The 19,412-nt window shown below is 43.4% G+C and overlaps 1 protein-coding gene across 2 annotated transcripts in view; it reads right to left on the bottom strand.

Moving 5' to 3' along the window:
- Positions 1-19,412, bottom strand: part of DDHD1 (DDHD domain containing 1) — a 69,886-nt gene that overhangs the window by 8,696 nt on the left and 41,778 nt on the right. For both annotated transcript variants that reach the window (XM_072865128.1, XM_072865129.1), the window contains 4 exons: positions 17,266-17,372; positions 17,001-17,107; positions 5,848-6,110; positions 2,992-3,067 (listed from right to left, as the gene is read on the bottom strand). In XM_072865128.1, coding sequence (XP_072721229.1) covers positions 2,992-3,067; positions 5,848-6,110; positions 17,001-17,107; positions 17,266-17,372 — 553 coding nt within the window. The remainder of the gene's footprint in view (positions 1-2,991; positions 3,068-5,847; positions 6,111-17,000; positions 17,108-17,265; positions 17,373-19,412) is intronic.

The following is a 19,412-nucleotide window of genomic DNA, read 5'->3' as shown; positions in this document are numbered from 1 at the left end:
ACTGGGAATAGAGGACTAAAATCTTTCTAAGAAACATTTATTAATTTTGGTGTTTCTCCTAGAAGCAGGAGTGGGGTACTTCACATATATTCCTGTAAATGTTTAACAACAGAGAAGAAATGTTTAAGAACATGATCTTTCAGGATAGCACTTTTCTCCTGGGTATGATTCATAAACGGAAGACTTAATGAATTTATTTGTATTTTAAGCAGAAGCTGAGCCAAAGAGTCATCCATTCAACTTAAGACTGCACTATTTTCAGAATTTAAAAAAAAAAGCTGAATAAGCCAACAGAAGTGAGGCAGCATAGCTCTTTTGTGCATAGGTAAGTGTGGGGGACAAATGAACGTGTTTAGTGGTGATGTTAGAACAGAAGACACAGAAGGTGATTACAGTTTATGTTTCTGTGCTGCTTTTCAGCCTGGAGGATCCCAAACATCTTCCCAGAGCGAGGAAATACAGACCTCTGCAGCAGCCTCTACCCGTTCCTGCCCCCAGGAACGTTCTGCAGCCTTAGCGGACAACGGGAACAGAGACTCGTCCCAGTACTACACAGGGAATTTAACTGGGCGGTTGTGTGTTGAACTACTACGGCACATTTCTGCATTCAGTTAAAAGGCTTCCTCCTCTCAGATAAGGCTGCACGTCAGCATCCCATTAAGCTCTCATAGTTCTTGTACACGTGGTAAATCACTAGTATCTTAGAAATAATTTGTGATGGTTGTTATCAACATTGACATCACTGTCAGATGATGCTACATAGAAACCACAAGGTCAAGTACAATCTGGAGCTTCTTCCAGAAGAGTTTCTGTAACCTTGGGTGAATGAGGAGTGCTAAGGAATCCTAAAGCACTTTGGGCCAGCACAGTGTCAGGTCTAGATTTAAATGAATTTCCTTTTCAGTACTAGGCAGCAACTGCGGTATATCCTGCCCTCCTCTTCCCCACCATGATTGAAAATCATCCTACAACACGGTTATTTTCACGCACCACAGAGTCATAAAGAGGTAGGTATCGCACCATTCCCCATGTTTTCATGTTCTTCAGCCCCTTTAGCCTTTAACTCCAATTCCTCCTATGCAGCTGGCAGGGAGAAGGCTGCCCTTCTAAGCTTTACATTTACAATGGGGTGTTGGCTTTGCTTTTAACCCACGCAGGTCCTAATGATTTAGCAGTTCATTCAATTGTGCCATCTAAGGAGAAGTAGAGAAAAGCACGCCATAAAGATACCTCATCCTCAAGTTCTCATTCTGATGGCTTGTTTGATACATTATTAGAGTACAAGACACTCCATATCTTCAAGGGTTTTTTTTTACGTCCCCAAAGGGTCAGTCAAACACAGATCATTTCCTCTAATATTAGATAACAGCCAAGTTAGCTGCTGTATTTATTCTTGCCTTGCCAAAAGCTACCTTTGTGCTTGCTCAACATCAAGCAAGCGTAACTCTTCTTAATGTAGGAGAAGTGACTTTCTCCCATCCTGGGAAGCTTAATCTGTTTCAGTCCATAAAAGAGGCAACACATTGACAGTGGCTAGCCTTTTTCATTACAGCTGTACATGCCCATTCCGTGGTGTAATAACAGCTTAAGGAAACCAGTGACCAAAGACTCCAGTGTCCTGCATCGCACAGACCAAAGTAATTTCTGGATCAAGCACGTATGGTGAATAGCAACTCATGATCAAACCAGAGCTCTGGCCTGCCATGAAGAGCCAAGGTGCAGGTAGTCGGTACCTACAAAGCGGTTACTTCTCTTTCAACAAGCTAGTCACCCTCAGTAAGCTGGACTGGCTTGCTGATGAGCAATCGCGTTTCAATCATCCTGTTGAAATCCTGCCTTGGCAGAAGCGCTTTGCCATCACGTTCATGGAAAGCCTGTCTCAGGCATGGTACTCAAACGATGGGAGTCACTAGTGTAAAGCTTCACAGAAACAAAACACCTTCCTTTCAGTAAGGGTAAGAAAAAGGATGTAGTGCAATGGAAAATTACAAATTACCTAGCAGTAATTTGGATTGATACAGTCCTCTTTGCTTCCCCCTTTCTTTTCCCCTCCTTTCCTGCTCCCTCTAAAAAGCATCTGTTCAAAAAAATCTTCAGTTTAAACACAACTGAGTGAAGAATAATCTTTCACAGAGCTGGAGGAGTATCAGCCTGACTCCAGCTTCCTTGATGGGAGAGATAATAGCACGATACATGCTTTTAAGCAGTGATGAAAAGGAGAAGGCTATGACAAATTGAATTATGGTTAGTTTCCTCTTTTTTTATGGCTCAAGATTGACCTTGGCTTCTAGGAGTCCTTCTGAACTCAGAAGGAAAGAAAAATGCCAAGCTAAGAAACAATAATCTATTTTCTTCTCATCTATCACGTCACATTTTTACGGTTTAATATTTCAGGATATAGTCAAGCAAGTAGAAAGTAGTGTTGCACATCCCACCGAGAAGCTAGAAAAAGCCTTTTCCCAATGATATGAAATCGTAGCAATTTATACAGCTGAATAGCAAGCAATCTATTTCATGAGACAAAGTAACTTGTGCTAACTGTCAAACCAGTGTAATTTGGAAGGAAAATCCACTGCTGGAGGAAATTCAATCAGATTTGCTCAGAGATGTGACATGTTAGAAGTAGTCCCCAAGGAAAATGGATTAGCCAACAAAGTAGAAGTGAAATTGTTTAAGATACGTGATTAATGTAATTTGCCAAACGGCTTTCACCTTCCCACAGAGTTGTACGTGTGTGTGTAATATATTAATAATCTATATACAGGTTTCTATATTTACATATAAACATATATATTTGTAATAAATAGTAATATATGAACACAGTAACATGTTTACACACACGTACACACACTTCAACTAATACATTAAAATTACTCTACCAACATCATGTCTAGGGACATGATTAAAAAAAAGTAAGTAGAATAACTCATATTGCAGATATATTTTTATAGCAAGTAGAACATTCAGTAAAACCCCCTCGAACATACATACCTTAAATTTTAAGACAGGTGGTTTTGATATGGTGGATGCCTTTAACTCGTGTAACCTCTCTTCTATCTCTCTCAACCTAGAAAATAGAGATCTTTCTGAGATCCAATAAAAAATGTAGCTTTAACCTCTCTGATCCAAACAGGCATTCCTGTGGGGTCCAACAGTTTTGTCTGCTGGGAAGAGAGAGTGATGGCGTCAGTATTTCTTGGAGGCAGCCCAATTGATTAAGAATGAAGGTAGGTGAAATCCTGTTTCTCTGACCACAGAAGGAATCAATCAAGACATGACAGTCTCCTTGTTCACCACCCCAAGCATCTGCCCACCCTCCCTCCTTAGGAGTAAGTGACTCACCTCCTGTTTCCTCGGTGTTTTAGCAACCAAATCACCTTTTTTTTAAAAAAAAAAACAAAAAAACAAAAAACCAGAGCCACAGGAAACTCCACGGCCCAAGCATTATGGAGTTCTGTATGGTGGTGGAATATCTGGAGGACAGTGTCCCACCCTTTCAACTATCATTAAAAAAGGTTGTTCACCTGTTCTTCTAGTTAGCCTGAATTAAAAAAGAAGCTACAATATACAGCACCTCATATGGACTGGTAAAACTGTCCAGCCCCAGCACTAGAGCATGATGCCCTCTTCAGAGCAGGAAAACACCATCTCCTCAAGTTCCACAAAAGCATTATGGAAACAAATATGCTAAGCTTAACCTCTGCTACCCTGGTTAGAAAGAAGCAAGTCTGGAGCTGAAACTTCCCAAAGAGCAGTACTTTCAAAAAGTTTGTATGCTTTAATGAGCATGATTCAGTCTTAAAAAAGAAGGCATGCAGAATTATTGACTCTTGTGAACCCTTGTCGAAGGGTTTTGATACACAACCTCACATGCTGTACGTATGTTATTTTACAATGTAGAATATTTATACATGCTACGACACACCCTACTCAGGCATAAGCATTTCTGGAAATCCACTACGTGTTTGCCATCTTTAAAACACTAGAAATCCAGAAGTTATAGCATGTCAGTAGTATATTTTCTATTATTTCAGACTGAATTGGACTAAGATGGCTCACGAAATGGAGAGCCACTCCAGCTACACAGAAGTGCCGGTGTCAAATGATACTTGGCTGACTGTGGATGCAACCCGAAGCACTTCAGAGCATGCTTAAGGAGCTGGAGCATGAGTGTGAAGATGGTAATTTTTCCCTGATCATATGCTAGTGATATGCCTGAAGGGTCATCTTACCACTGGGCAACTTCATTAGGTTTCTTACTTCCCTTCTCTCAGACAGATTGCACTTTATCCAGCCTTGCAGCTGATAGAGATGCCCTGTACCAATCCCTGACTACCCACTGTCCTGGTTTCAGCTGGGGTAGAGTTAATTTTCTTCCTAGTAGCTGGTATAGTGCTGTGTTTTGGGTTTAGCATGAGAATAATGTTGATAACACACTGATGGTTTAGGTGTTGCTGAGCAGTGCTTACACTAGCCAAGGACTTTCCAGCTTCCCATGCTGTGCCAGCGAGGAGGCGCACAAGAAGCCGGGAGGGGGCACAGCCAGGACAGCTGACCCCAACTGCCCGGAGGGCTATTCCATACCATACGGCGTCATGCTCAGTATAGAAACGGGGGAGTTGGCCGGGGCACAGCAATCGCTGCTCGGGGGCGGGCTGGGCATCGGTCAGCGGGTGGTGAGCGGTTGCATCACTTGTTTTTCCTGGGTTTTGTTCCTCTCTCTCTCTCTTGTTGTTTTTCTTTTCGTTACAATTTATTATTATTATTATTTTATTTCAACTATTAAGCTGTCCTTATCTCAACCCACGAGTTTTCTTACTTTTGCTCTTCAGATTCTCTCCCCCATCCCACCGACGGGGGGCTGGGGGGGTGAGCGAGCGGCTGCACGGTCCTTGGTTGCCGACTGGGTTTAAACCGCGACACACACATACTGATTTCAAGCACTGCAGGAGATCTGATGCTATATTAATGCTTCCAAAGTACCGCCAATACTAAGATAGGTTTCAAAAAGGAATCGAAAAGAACTGTGATCATGATTTATCCTCACCTCCCACTGGAAAGATCGAAGCTGAAACTACTATGATTAGATTCTCTATCTACGGGTGTCTCATAGCACCTCAATATTCAGGTTAGAACAGGAAAGTCACCGTAACACTGTGGAGACATCACGATGATCTGCAAGGTCCCCTAACACTGAGAACCTCTACCAACGCTTGCAAGGTGCTGAAACTGAGATCCAGTTTGTCACAGTGGGCAGTGCTGCTTCACGCTCCCAACAGCATGAACGCTTCTAGATGGCAGCAGGAAGAAGCTGGGAAATGATCCGCGGCAGAGTAGTAACCCCACAAACCCAATCACAGCAATTACAACAGCTGTATCCAGCTGGTGGAGCTCAATTTCCAAGCTGAGCCTAGGAAAAAACTTCTCATTTTCCTCTAGAAACTTAGGAATTCCACTGCTCAGGTTCTGCTCAGTATTACAGCTCACTGCCCACCTGCAAGCTACTTAGTTGTGCTTCTCCTCAAGTATCTGGAAGGCTAATGGCCTGACCTTCTCCTTTCTTCCTGGCTATGATCTGCTCCCAGTGCATCGCGTCAGTGAGCAGTAGCTAGTTGCTTGGTTCTGGTACAGCCCGTAAGATGTGGGTTCAGAGCTCCTATTAGCAGTGCCAGCTCCCTGTGCCTGCTCAGTCCAGCGTTTAGCATTTACCGCTGCCATTCATCACCAGCAGAACAACATCAGCCACAAAAGATAGCAGCCATGGTGGGTTCTGGAAACACTCAAACTCAAAGGGCGTCATCTAGGGATGTAGTTTTCTCCTTTAACAATCAGAAGTGGATGCATTACCTTTGTTTAGTTATGTAAAGTTCTTCAAGTAAACGTTGCTCCTCATAGCTCATCCAACGGTCTTCAAGCTCTTCCTCCTCCTTCTGCAGCAACTGTTCGTAAAGCCTGACGGGGTTCCAGCCAGTCATGATGTCGTAGGTGATGACGCAGCCCAGCGAGTGGGACACAATCGAGACTTTCCCTCCTTTCTCCTCAAACTCTGGATTTCGGGAGCAGAAAAGTGTGTATAGCCGGTTCAACTCTTGCTGCAGCCCTTTGACCAGCTGTTTCAAGAAGGTAAGGAAAGAAGTTTTAATATCAACATTTTATCACTCCTGTTCATGTGCTACACTGACCAGCTTCTCGAGCATGCACCTAGGACGAGCATGATGGTCTGTTTACTTGGGCTGAGAAAATGAGCAAAATCTTATGGTCAACAGCAACAGTTTGGTTGACATTGTCTGAGTCCAGTGGTCCATCTCTCCCCTCCAGACCCAGTAGCAACCACCACACAGGACACGTGGTGACCCTACAACTGCTACACTACACCGTCCAACGCATTAAATTGAAATAAACCCTTAAACAAATGACAGCTGTGCTTAAAGTACTTAGCAGCATCCTCTGAGGTGAGCGATAGCAAGGTACTTGGTTTTCACTAGCAATCCATTAGCCCAACAGCAAATATTAATACTATGGTACCTCCCTTATTGCTTGTTTCTCCCCCAGTTTCTCTACCTTTTCACAGCACTGCGTGTTTCTCCTGTGTCAGAGGTTCAGCTCCTTTTTTAACCTAAGGAGGCTGGAAGGAGCCACACATGATCTAGAATCAACTCACATCTCTGCCACAAGCTTGGCACATAACCCTAGACAAGTCATACTCTCTCTTCTCCATTTATCAAAGCAAGCAACAACATTCCTACCTTATTGCAGGGGACTGGGAAGATAAATCCACTAAAATGGATATGCTCAGATACTACGGTGACAGCCTAAATGGGTTCTGGGAAAACATCCTCAAATTGCTTTTGGATCTTCTTAAAGCGTACTTGAACTCACCAAATCTTTCATTATTCTGCCCACTGCTTGGCTACAAGGAGGTGCAGCTTTCTGTCCCTCCTACCACACCGCACCTATTGTAATTTCGTCCAAAGGAATCGGAATGAAATGATGCTGCTGAAGAATAAAAAGCCTCCTCTCGGGCAAAAGGAAGATATGCGAGGAGACAAAAGCACAAATGAGACAGGCAAGAGCCAGAATTTGAACTTTTGATATAAACAATGCTAAGAAAAACAGTTTACTGGTTATAAGTTTCTAGGAGGGTTTTTAGGGGAAAACCAGGAATGCAACGTGATTCTCAAACATCATAGGCTAATCCTATAGTACTGCTGCAATAAATATATATTGGTCCTATGTTAATTGAGTCTCTGAGAGGCTTATCTGCTTCAAATCCTACACCAGGGGACATACGCATAAAAATGTTCAGGTTCACAGAAAGCATTTTTTAGAGAGAAACGGTGAAAGCCATGAGATTTAGGAACTAGACAATACAAGAAAGGCAGCTTTGCTTGTGAAACTCAGCATGGTAACTGAGCAATGCTTCCAGGCTATGGTGTAGAGGAGGACAAACAAGAAATTGCAAATCATTCCCTTGTTAGCAACAGGAAATTAAAGCTATAGAACATGTAATTTGAACATGATTTTTCAAGAGCCTGAATCATTACTGACTATAAATATGAATGGCACTAGGACTGTCAGTGTTTGATACACATTTTACCGAGCGAGAATCCACACATCAAACCCTGTGCCTGAAGCACTGTGAAATGATTAACAAAGCCTTGCAACAGCTTAGAGAAATAAGTATCATAATACCTATTTTCAAGTATTTTTGACTGTGACACTGCTTATTATTGCGTTTGGCTCCATACAGACTTTGGGCACTACTTTCACACATGAACAAACAGGCAGAGGTTTTAGCAAGAGTTGGAGCCGAAAATAGAAATCAGGACTAGCTTTGGCTGGCTGGCATTTTCTCCATTGAAAAAGGTTTTGATGAAAACCCAGAACAAAACAGCAGAGATCTGTTGAAATCCAAGTGTTTTGGGATTCCTGCCAGGAGCTCAGGGAAATGAGGGAACGCTGATTTCCAGCAGTTTGGGTGGCTGGCTGCCGTGGTACCCTCCAAGGGAGCCAACATACAACGTCCTGCCATCGGGGACCTCAGCAGGGACCTCCAGCCATACAGCAGACACTCTGGATGGAGCGCTGGCTTCAGGTTTCAGAGTCGGCAGTGTAAAAAATGCCAAGCAAACTAGTGCTGGACTCATCACACCTTCCAGTATCCCTGTCAGTACAGCAGGGAGATGAATAATGCCATCTTGTTTTAAAAAATCCTAAGCAAGCTGTATTAAGATAGCTCAGTGTCCCCAGATTTTTCCTCCGGTGGGAAAAGTAAGACGCACATCAACTCAGCTGCTTCCCTTGGTTTCTTGTTGCATAAAAGCTATCACTCCCAACGTCCTGCCCAACTTGCTCAACAACCCTGTTCCCTGCTCAGCCTATTTCCCTGGAAAAGCAGATATCTTCCAGGAAGAACGATATTATGTCAGTCTCCCGCACAACCCATAGGCACACAGCGGGTAAGTAATCCCCTGGCATCACGGCATTTCATTACAAAGGTCTTGTTCTCTTGCAATCTGGGGGCATAAGACAGAATATTCTTGGAAAGTTCTGGTTGGCCACCGAGTCCAACCCTGTTGCTAACTGTCCTGCTCCTTAAAAACATGCCGTTACGGAGAAGTTAGGCAAAAACGTGGACAGCAACTAAGAAACTGCATGGATTTCCAAATAGCTGCATATTTGGAAGCTTGCAGACCAGAGTCCAAGCATTTAATTCAACTAAATCATCTGATGAAGATTGTTTCTAAACTCCAAATCACTGGTTACCTAACTTAATCGTGGAGTAGAAGCTCTGCTGTAGTAAAGCCTCCAGGTTTTCAGGCACTATGAATGGTCTGGTTTGCTGCTGCGACAAAACCAGAAGCCCTCCACCTGCAGTGAGTGCTTATGGATGTTTGTATCTTGCCAACAGTTCTGTATCAGTACTAAGATTAGAAACGGAACCTTTTGGTATATAGTAAGAAGAAAAAAAAAACCAAACAGAAAGGAAAAGAAAAAGCATATTCATTTTAAGTCCCAGCTAAAAAATTATTTGGTTAAGCAGTGTATGAAGTTAAGATAATATTTAATCCTGATTTCCTTTCTTAGTCTTAAAAAGCATACAATATTCTAACTTGTAAAAGAAAAGCTTGGTTTGAAAAGGGCTTTAGTCCAGCAAGTGTAACATGAAGTGCTTTCAAATCTCTTTTGTAGTTACAGCTTGATATATATCCTAACACTCCATATAAAAATGCCTTCTATAAACACCAATTGGCTTTACATTTGTTAAAATCAGTGACTTTTTTTATTGAAATTAAACATGAAAAATATAACTCCCTATGAAATTTTCTCTCCTAAACGGCATCACTGTCATTAAAACCAATTTTTTAAGAGCTGATTTTTTTTTTTAATCCACAGCTTGCCTTTCCACTCCCTCTAGAGGGTCTGTGGGAGTCAGTTTAATTAAAAAAGAAAAAAAAAAACCCAACAAAATAACACCTCGCTCCTCAGCCTCCCCAGAAGACACCACCCGAGAGGCTGCTCCATGTCTGTACCTCCTTGTCGGGTGGGAAGGATCGGGTGCCTCACCCAGGGCTTGCCGACAGCTTCTCCTGCTCTCGCTGCACCTACACCCACTGACTTCCCCACTAAGGGAGCCCTTTCCCCGCTGGTTTCCCCGGTGCTTCTGCCAACCCCAAGCCTCACCGCCTGCCAGTCCGTGGGATCTATTATGTGCTTAGGAAGCACTTGTTTCTGCCTGAAAACAGGAAAGCAAGAATCATCCAGGGGGAAAAAAAAAAAAATTAATAGTGGAAGGCAACATGACCTGAGCCCTCTCGCTCCTTCCATCTCCCCTCTTGCCTCCTCCCTCCCAGTTCCCACCTTATTTTGGGGACCAGTGGGACTGGGCATTCACAACCAGCCGCTTCTCCACCCCGCGGCAGTGCTGTTCTTTGGCAGCCCCCCCAGCAGGGCTTTCAGGAGGGCTTTCCCCACAAAAAGGCTAGAGTTTCCTCGAGTTTCTGCCCAACCCACTTTACCATCTCCTAAGGCTTCTCCCACAGACTGAACAAGCTCAGATATCTCACAAAAGAATAAATGTGGCAGCAGTTGATTGAGTGGATTTTTTTCCCCCCATGCAGCTGCTCCCACAAACGCTTTTTGCTGCTCTGACTGCTAATCTGCTGGCTGCTCTGCTCCGTTACCCTCAGCTCTTCCAGGAGGACCAGTGAAATGCAGCATGCTTCCATGGCTGTCACTGAACAGATCAAACCACCGTAACAAAGGGAACACTTCCTTTTTCTTCAAAAAATAGCCATATCAAATCCCTTCCTCCCAGCTGACCTTTCTACCACAGCATTAGTTTAGCATCAGGCTGAGGAGACTGCAATATTTGAAAGAAAGGTGCAGAAAATCTTCCAGTGTTCCTATTTTCTTCCCCAGAAAAGTCCTTTCTCCCTGTTCTGATTTTTAGGGAAAAATTTCCTTTTGCAGCCAATTGGTTCAGTGCAAAAGTTTAGTGCAGGATTAAAATGCTACAAGCCTTGTAGACGTACCACTGCAAAGACTCACAGATACCCTGAGAAAATGAGATACAAATAAAGCAGGACTTTGCAATGCCTGAAGCCTTTAATGCAATCAAAATTCCAAGACTGATTTTATGGCAAGTCATAATCAAGCACATGAAGCACCCCACAATTCGCAGGCTGGGGAGAGAGCTCTTATGTACCATTAAATTTTCAGACGTGCTCAATACCAGCAGAAGCACAGACGCTCGAGACGCAGCCTTTGGTACGGTTTGACAGAGCAGGATCCAAGAAATGGATGCATTTCCTACATGTTCTAGGCTGGTCCCAAAGGGCAAAGGAGAGACTTGATCTCCAGCAGTCAAAGATCTCAGCAAAACGGGGTGAATGGAGAAAAAACGCCGGAGGACGACCGAGCAGATGTGGTACGGTGCTGTTCCCCCGTGAAGCTCTTCTGGGAATGTGTTTCATTTTTGCTTAGTGAAAAGGAGATTGATTACCAGTTGCCTGAAGCTCCCTTTATCAGCTGAAGTTTTGCTAATAAATCTTCCATGCAGGAAACTCAAGCCCGCAGGATCAAGTTGCTCATCGAGTTGCTCAAGTCATCAGCTTATATTCTGACAAACTGAGGTTAAATGCTCTATGCCCTTCACAAACCAAATTAAAGGCGGAGTAAGGAATGGTCTTTCTGCACATTCACGGAGAGCCAGCGTGACAGCTGTGCAATTCCAGGGGAAGCCAAAAACCAGACTGTCGACCAAGGAACAGGCTGCTGGACCTGATCAGGCCAAAAATCCCCTCTGCTTTCCAGTTACAGGCCTGCTTGGCATATGGCTTCCAAGAAGTCAAAAAATAGCAGCCCGTTCCACCCATTCAGGAATCCTGGTGGCAAGGGCACATGTTTTATAAAGACAAGACGGGAGTCTGAGTCGGATGAGAGACAGCACTGTCATCTCAGGCAGAAGAAGGAGCTGTGGCAAGGCTCCAATAAGGGCAGAAGGATCACGTCTCTAATCACCTCTTGGGTCCTGGGTAGCCTGAACTGCTGGATCATGATGGGGAGCAAGTAACCACGTAAGCACTGAAACATCCAGAGCTGCTGTCTGCCTCGGCCGAAGCCCTTCTGTGCTGAACATTAACAGCATCCTGTGCTGAGCTGGGAAAAACCAAACCTCTAAATCCCCGGCACCAGCATCCGAAACAGCTGTTCATTCCTCCTCTGATGCAAAAGAAGCCTTGCGAGACAGCAGCGTAAATAAGCATGCCTGTTTCTTGCAAAGCGGAACGAAGTCGGCTGTGTGCACGGTGGACAAACACCTCCTGGACCTACACCGGGGAGATGCAGGCAGGAGGAAGAACTTCACCCCCTGCCCATTCTAGCAGGCAGATCGCTGGGGTCAAAGGGGCTTTTCAGTGCATGCCAAAAGTACCAGGGTAGAAAATGACCTTTTCCCTTCAATATCCAGGAAATGAGTTTTTTCAAGACAACAAGGAGTACAAAACCCCTGCTGGCACTCTGAGCACAGAAGTAATGCCGAGCTTGCACTGCTCTTGCTCAAATCCTCAGTGACCCGCTTGCTGCCAAAACTTGGATATAGCACTCCAATCCCAAGCTCTTTGATCTGTCAAAGCCAACAAAAACACTTCCTCTCCTCTTGGGCTCTGGTGATTGTCCTCTCCTGAGACTGCTCTCAGCTCTGACCACCCCCTTGCTGTAACTTTCAGAGGTCCTTTCTCTCCGCCATCTCCACAGGACCCTCATCCACTGGACAATCTTCTCACATGAACAGCTTGAAGCCCAAGAGAAAAAAAAACCAAAACAGACAGCTACATATGAAAAGGGAGTGCAGGAAACCTGACCTCTGCACCCCCTCCAGCTTGAATAGCATGGCTGTTTTAGTAGGCTTCGTGGGAAAGGAATTTTAAGGAGATCTGAGGAACAGTGAGTTTTGCAAGCAGCTCCCTTCAAATGTCAAGAGCATTTCAGGAGAAAGTGCAAACTCGTTTGAAACTCAGCAAGCAGGCAATAAGGTGTGTGAGCCAACTGGAGGTAAAAGAAGGTCCTTAAAAGCCAGTGAAAGATGTGCAGCTCAAGGATGGATTGTAAAGGACCACGAAAGCAGACAAGGAGTGTTTGCTTCACGTGAACCAGGAGAACGTGCCAGCACACAACGCAGGGATGGGGAGACTGCTGACCCTCCAGAATACGACGGTTGTCACGCTCCCTGATGGCATCACTGATGGATGCCAGAGGAGTGTCACAACAACAGATGAGAGGCCAGAACGAGACTTAGCGGTGTGAACAGACAGGAATGGCTGCGTGCCTTAGTGACGTGACAGAAGAAGGATCTGCGGATCTGCCCAGACCTGAGTCTCTCTCAGTACCCCTCTTTCTGTTGAAAAGCTGAGTCTAACCCATTTCTAACCAAGTCACTGTGTTCAAGACTAAGTTTAGGTTCAGGCAGATCTAGTAACCTATCACTTTATAAAGTTGAGAATACATTCAAGAACAATCAAACGAATTAAGCAAGCCATGAAAGTGCTGCCAAGCAGCTCCTTGACTATTAGGTTCAACAGAATAAGCAAAACCAGTGTTGAAATAGTCTCAGTTAAATATTTCCTGCTTCACATCCCTCTCGTTTTCAAACACACATAAAACAATTGCCTTTTACTGCTGAAAGAAGTGCATAAAAGAAGGACACTTCCATTGCAAAACCTCGTGTCAAAGAGGGATGAAAGCTCTAGTAAAAGTTAATACTTGCCCCAAATTTCAAGAGTATAGTCATTAACTCCCCTTTTTAATGTGTGTATAATAGCGAACCATGAAGCCGTTTCAAGGTGGACAGTGCAGTCTGCCCAAGGGAGCAAGGCTAGGCTGGCTGCGTTCCTCCTGGCCTCCTAAAGCCTGTACCGCACCTCCGGCAACCAAGCCCACAGCCACCACGTCCCAGAGCCTGGCTTCTTCGTTTCCTGACCTCAGCTGGTGAGAAATGTTCAATACCCACCATGTTTCTCTGCTCTTCAGCTGTGGCGGAAGTAATCCATAAATATCTCCTACTAATCTTCTGAGGCTACTGCAATATTTGCACTAAAATATTGCAGTGGTAAATATTGTAGTAGTAATCAGAAGATTAGTAGGAGATATTTACGGATTAAAATATTGCTACTGCAATATTTGCACCAAATCTTTTGAGATCTTGGGGTGACGGATGTAAATAATATTTATCCTGTACTAAAGGCATTTTCTGCCAAGACATGTATCAATAATTTACAGAATTACAATTAGCCTGCAAGTAAGTACAGTGAAGATGAGTAAAATAAGCACTTAACAATATAATGAAGGTGACAACACTAAATCTCCTATGCATCAATTAGTCTTTTTAATCTCAGTTATAGCCATTTATTATTAAAGAAATATGAAGCTACAGTGACACAGATGTGAAACGAAGACGCCCACTGAAGACACTAAAATCCAAGGTTACGTTACCACAGATGGCACTAGCAAGGTCAGAATTAAAAGGGTGAAATGATTGTTTGGAAATAGGCAGGTGTGCATCAAAACATCCGTTTATTGCTTTTCCTTGTTATCTGTGTAACGTTTAAGGAGGGATTCTGTTTTACTCATCGTGGACCGCTGTACGGATGAGGACCTGCACAGCACAATTCATTTGCAGCCACACAGAAATGCCCCAGCTGAATCTGCTGGCTGCAGACATCCTCCAGACTGAACCCTGAGACCTGTCTGAGATGTTCATAGGGCTGTGCTGAATTATGAATACCTGTCTGGTCTCACATTACATGTCAGAAGTCACAGGCACCTTTTGGATATTCTCCTACCACGCTGCCGAAGAAACGACACTTGAAATCAGAGTGCGGGTTACCCACCGTGCCCCCGTAATGCTTAGCAGAGCAATCCAGCTACACCTGAAACAGCTCTCTGCTATCTCATATGAAAGCTGATATGGCAAGACTTCTTCCCCCCAAAAGAAGATAGTGGCTACCCACTTGCAAATCCCACAACGAGTTGTTTAAAGACTGGTCAAAACCTTTAAGGAAGCAGATACATTACTTCTAGATGTGGGAAAAATCCTTGGAAGCAGAAAGAAAATTCCTATCATATCTTGGAATGATATAGGAATCATAGGACATGATTCCTATCTTGGAAGCAGAAAGAAAATTCCAACAATACTCAAGTATTGTTGAGTGTTGCCAGGTGAAGAGCAGCTTTACTCTTCTCTAGGCTGAGCTCGCTGCACTGCTCAATTTATTTCACAGGGACACAGTGAAGTTTAATTAGCTCCTTTGGAGATACTTTTAGGATTTCTGGATGGAAAGCGTTAGGCGTGCCCACAGTATTCAAAGAACCGGGTCGGCGTTAGAAGTGGCGAGCAGGAATACTAATTCTGAGCGACGCGTGACCACGTGAATACTTGAAGACAAGGCTCATTTCTGAGCTGGAATGAGTGCTCACAGCAAAGTGCCGCAAAACGGCTCCACATGGAACATGGGAAAAAAAACAACTGTTTTTCCAGAAGAATGCTCAACTTGATACTATTGTGGTTAAACTCTGCAAAGTTAGGTCACAGAAAATAAAATGGGATAAGGAAGAGTAACCAAAAAAACCCAAACCAACCCCAAGCCAAAATGAGTCTCCTTTCTGTAGGTAAAGGCAAAATAAAAGGTGAACAAATATGCAAAAACTATTTAATGACTATGAGCTTTACACAGCTCCTAACCAAACGAGCAGAATCAAACAAGAAGTCACATCCCTGAAAACTCACTGGCCGAACACAAGCTCTGTAGCTGAACGAACAACCAGAAAACCTGCATCCCAAACATTTTGGCTGCAACACCAAAGACGCATTTCAGAAACCTGTTCTTCAAGGTTTTAACATTTCACTTCCAACAGCGCTTTCTTTTTTGGACAAATACTTGCAATTCAAATTGTACAACTTTGCTTTGAGAAAGCGATAAGATTTATCAATGCAGTCTGAATATGGGAAGGTCGTGATCAACTTGTTGCAAATATTTCAAGAAAATTCACTTGATTCAGTGATGAAAACAACTTCAGTCTTTTGTAATCAGATCTAAGCACAGCCACAGCACACTCATTTTATTTGTCAATTCTTGTACTTGAGGGACGGTGATATACCTGCAAAACTACACTTCTACTGAGCAATGAATTAAATTTTTCATGCATTGTTGGCCAGCATACCTGAACTTTACTCGCTAATCCATTTCCCGTAAGATGCCCACAGACATGCCAAGCCTTTATAATAGAGTTTAAAAATCTATTTTAGAGCTGCCAGAGAAGTTTTCATCGCTCGCCACAAAAGTTCATGCTGGCCTCAGTTCCACAACAGACACAGAAACCCGATACACAGCAGGGAAGCCAGGAACCCTGAAAAATGAACTTTGCATTACTGAGCACCAGGAGACGTACAGCTTTTGGTACACCTATCGCTAGTGCTGGAAGCTTAAAAGGCTCATAGCGATCTCACCACCACTGCTGCCACCAGGAAAAAAAGTATTATTAGGTTGTTCAGGGTTTAAAATTATGTTGCCAGTCTAAAGGACTTAAACATACCTAATTTTAATGAAAGGTAGCATCAAATCCCCATGTAAGCTTTGCAAGTCTCTCTCCCCTCACCCCGCCCCAGTCGAACTATGCACAGAGCACCAACGCTGCAAAAAGATTACCATTACCCCATACATAATGTAGTCAATACAGAAAAAACCTACAATTCCTATAGAAACTAATCCTAGCCATCCCCACAGGGGTTTTCCAGTGTGATACACAAAGGATGCGACTGGGGTGATGCGCTGTACATGTTTTACAGGCTATTTTATCATTTATTCAAGGCTTTTCCCCTCTGATTAATGGGGTCCCTCTACAGCTACACAGACTAAAGCACACGTGCCTACGCAGATGTGGCAGGGTAAGACGGGAGCGTCCAGTACAGGAACAGTCTCCTAACAAACAGGTAACTGAGGGTCGTCTTGCTTTTCCTGCAAGGCAAGTGTACACAAAGGCATTAAAACTGGCTTGGGCATGTTTGCACGTGCTGCCATCCCATCTGACTTCAGAACTGACAAAAATGAAATGACAAAAGTCCACGGATTTTGCAACAGGTAAGAAGAATCTCAGCTCTATGGAGTCCCGTTGCTCCGAATACGCAGATGCATGAGAACACCATAAAAACCCTTCCCATTTCTAAGCTGCTGATACAGACCCATTTTAGACAGCCATTTGGCTCTAAATAAATTACATTGATTGTACTTTTTGCTGTTTCTCTACTCCTCTCACTCCTAAAACTCTGTATTTTGATTACTATGGATGACCATTACATACTTGCAAAGAGTTAGTATTCTTTATGCAGGGTCTCTCAGAAGGAAACTTTGCTTACATTCCTAAGTCCAGTTTGTTTCAGCCTCTATGCCCTGCTCCAGTAAAGCTTACATAAAAAAGTAAAACTTACATAAAAACACACTTACTTCATCTCTGTAAAGAGGACTTGTATAATACATGATATCCATCGCGCTGCTGTTCAGCATATCCCTTAAACCTCGTACTTTATCTGGAGTAATGGAGTCCACAGTGTCTGAAAAGAAGGAAAAAAAAAAAAAAAAGAAACTTGAGTTACATGCAGGAGAATGATAAAAGCCAAACAAGGCACGTGCAGAGAACATGGCATGAAACTTCTAGGGACAATTTTGCAGACTGCAGCTACTGGACCAGCAAAAGAACCACGTAACGTACCTCCATCGAGGGTAAGTTTTGATCTCCATTCAACCGGAAGAAATTCAACATGCGTTGCAAGATTGGAAAAATACTTTTCTTCTATTTTTCTTGCAGTATCTCGCATCCTATAAAAAAGAACAAAAGAACATGTTACTGTAAAGACTACTATTGGTGCTCTTACCAAATAAAGCCAATGCATCCAGCAACAACACATTTCTTGCATTACTACTTTTCAAGTGTGCAATGCATGCTTACTAACACAGGGAATTACCTCACCTCATGCTTTTGTTATAAAGTACTTACTTATATTCTCATATAATGAAAAATTCTGCACATTATATGCTCCAAAAAAAAAAAAAAGAGTTTAAAAAATTTTAAATGTATTATACTATGGGCTTAACAGAAAGCACCTAAATTCAATTGAAAGATATCTGTTACCTATAGTGGGTTTGGAGTGGAATATGATCTGAAAATTAAGAATTTTACCACTGCCTTGAAATCCTGAATCCCCTGAAATCAACCACTTAGACCCATGTGTAAGGCAGACAAGTCAGTGCTTTTAAACACAAAGAAAACTATTTAAAACATTGCTTGAAAAGTCAGAATTGTATTTTAATTTCGTATATCAAATTGGAAGGCTTGAGAGCTCTCAGAGTGAGAAATAGGATCATTTGTTAGCATTTCAACTTGCAGTAGCAGATGGACAGGATAACTGTCCTTTTAAATTAAAAGACTTTTCATTTTAAAAGCATATCTGAACATGAACATTGATGCACCTCTCTCAAGGGATGCGAGAAACTTAAAATACCTAAACCTCAAAGTATATCTGACCCTCTCTGTTGTTTGGGGGAAAAGGGGAATAATGGTATGTTATATTCTTTTAAGAATGCTACTTTATTTGTGTTGCGTGAAAGACCCATCAGTAAAAAATGAAAACCAGCACGAAATTATACAAGACAGTAAAATATCCATGCGTTCTATCAAAAACGTTCAGCAACCACACTGAGAAAGCGTTATATTTCCCTTTCTTTCCTTTACATGAATCTGGGCTCCCAACAGTATTAGCATTTTTGAGATGAGCATCACAACCTAAATCCGACCAAGGGGCAGCAGTGCTGGGTTTCCAGCAGCTGGTTCCCAGTTCCAAGCGTCAGAGGGTTTTTTTTATTTCTGAGGCAAAGCCCAGAGTTTCAACACGGGTTTTTTTTTTTCCTATTTTCAAAGCAAACCCCTTTTAATGATTGCTACAACCACAGGCATGATGACATTAATCTCCCATCTGTACTTCTACCAGTCCAAATGCGGTTTAGGAAGTTTAACCCTCTAGCTGAGACATTTCCTTGAATATATTAACGCTACTCTGTCTCCTTCAATAGAAATGAGACAGTTTAGCTTAAATCACTGCCAACACCTGAGACAGTAATCGCTTAAGCTGCTCCATTTGATGAGCAAAACACTGTCTGCACCGACACGGCGATCCCCTATAGACAACTCTGCCAAACTCCTGTCTTGAGTTTCAGCCCCCTTTAAACCAAAGGCAGCAGTGCACGGCAGGCAGCTGCAAGACAAAGTCAGGAGCTGCCCAAATCTCCTCCACGAGGTTGCCACCACAGGCGACAATACAGATAAAAAGGAAGAAGTATTGACAGAATTGGTTCTTATCTCCCAGGGAAGCTGTCACAGAATCACAGAATCGCATAGGTTGGAAAAGACCTTTAAGATCATCGAGTCCAACCGTAAACCTGACACTGCCAAGCCCACCACTACACCATGTCCCTAAGCACCTCAGCCAAACGGCTTTTAAATACCTCCAGGGATGGCGACTCAACCCCTTCCCTGGGCAGCCTGTTCCAATGCTGGACAACCCTTTCCGTGAAGTAAAATTTCCTGATATCCAGTCTAAACCTCCCCTGGCACAACTTGAGGCCATTTCCTCTCGTCCCATCACTTGTGACCTGGGAGAAGAGACCGACCCCACCTCTCTCCAGCCTCCTTTCAGGCAGTTGTAGAGAGCGATGAGGTCTCCCCTCAGCCTCCTTTTCTCCAGGCTGAACAGCCCCAGGTCCCTAATGTCGTGCCCTTAGGACGCAGCTCACTAGCGGGATTTAGGCTGAAGGCAGAGGTATCTGGTGGAAGAAACACAGCGATGAATTTCAACCATCACC

Source organism: Ciconia boyciana, chromosome 6, assembly GCF_034638445.1.
Source record: "Ciconia boyciana chromosome 6, ASM3463844v1, whole genome shotgun sequence".
NCBI classification, from domain to species: Eukaryota; Metazoa; Chordata; class Aves; order Ciconiiformes; family Ciconiidae; genus Ciconia; species Ciconia boyciana.
This window is presented reverse-complemented; position numbering and strand designations above follow the sequence as displayed.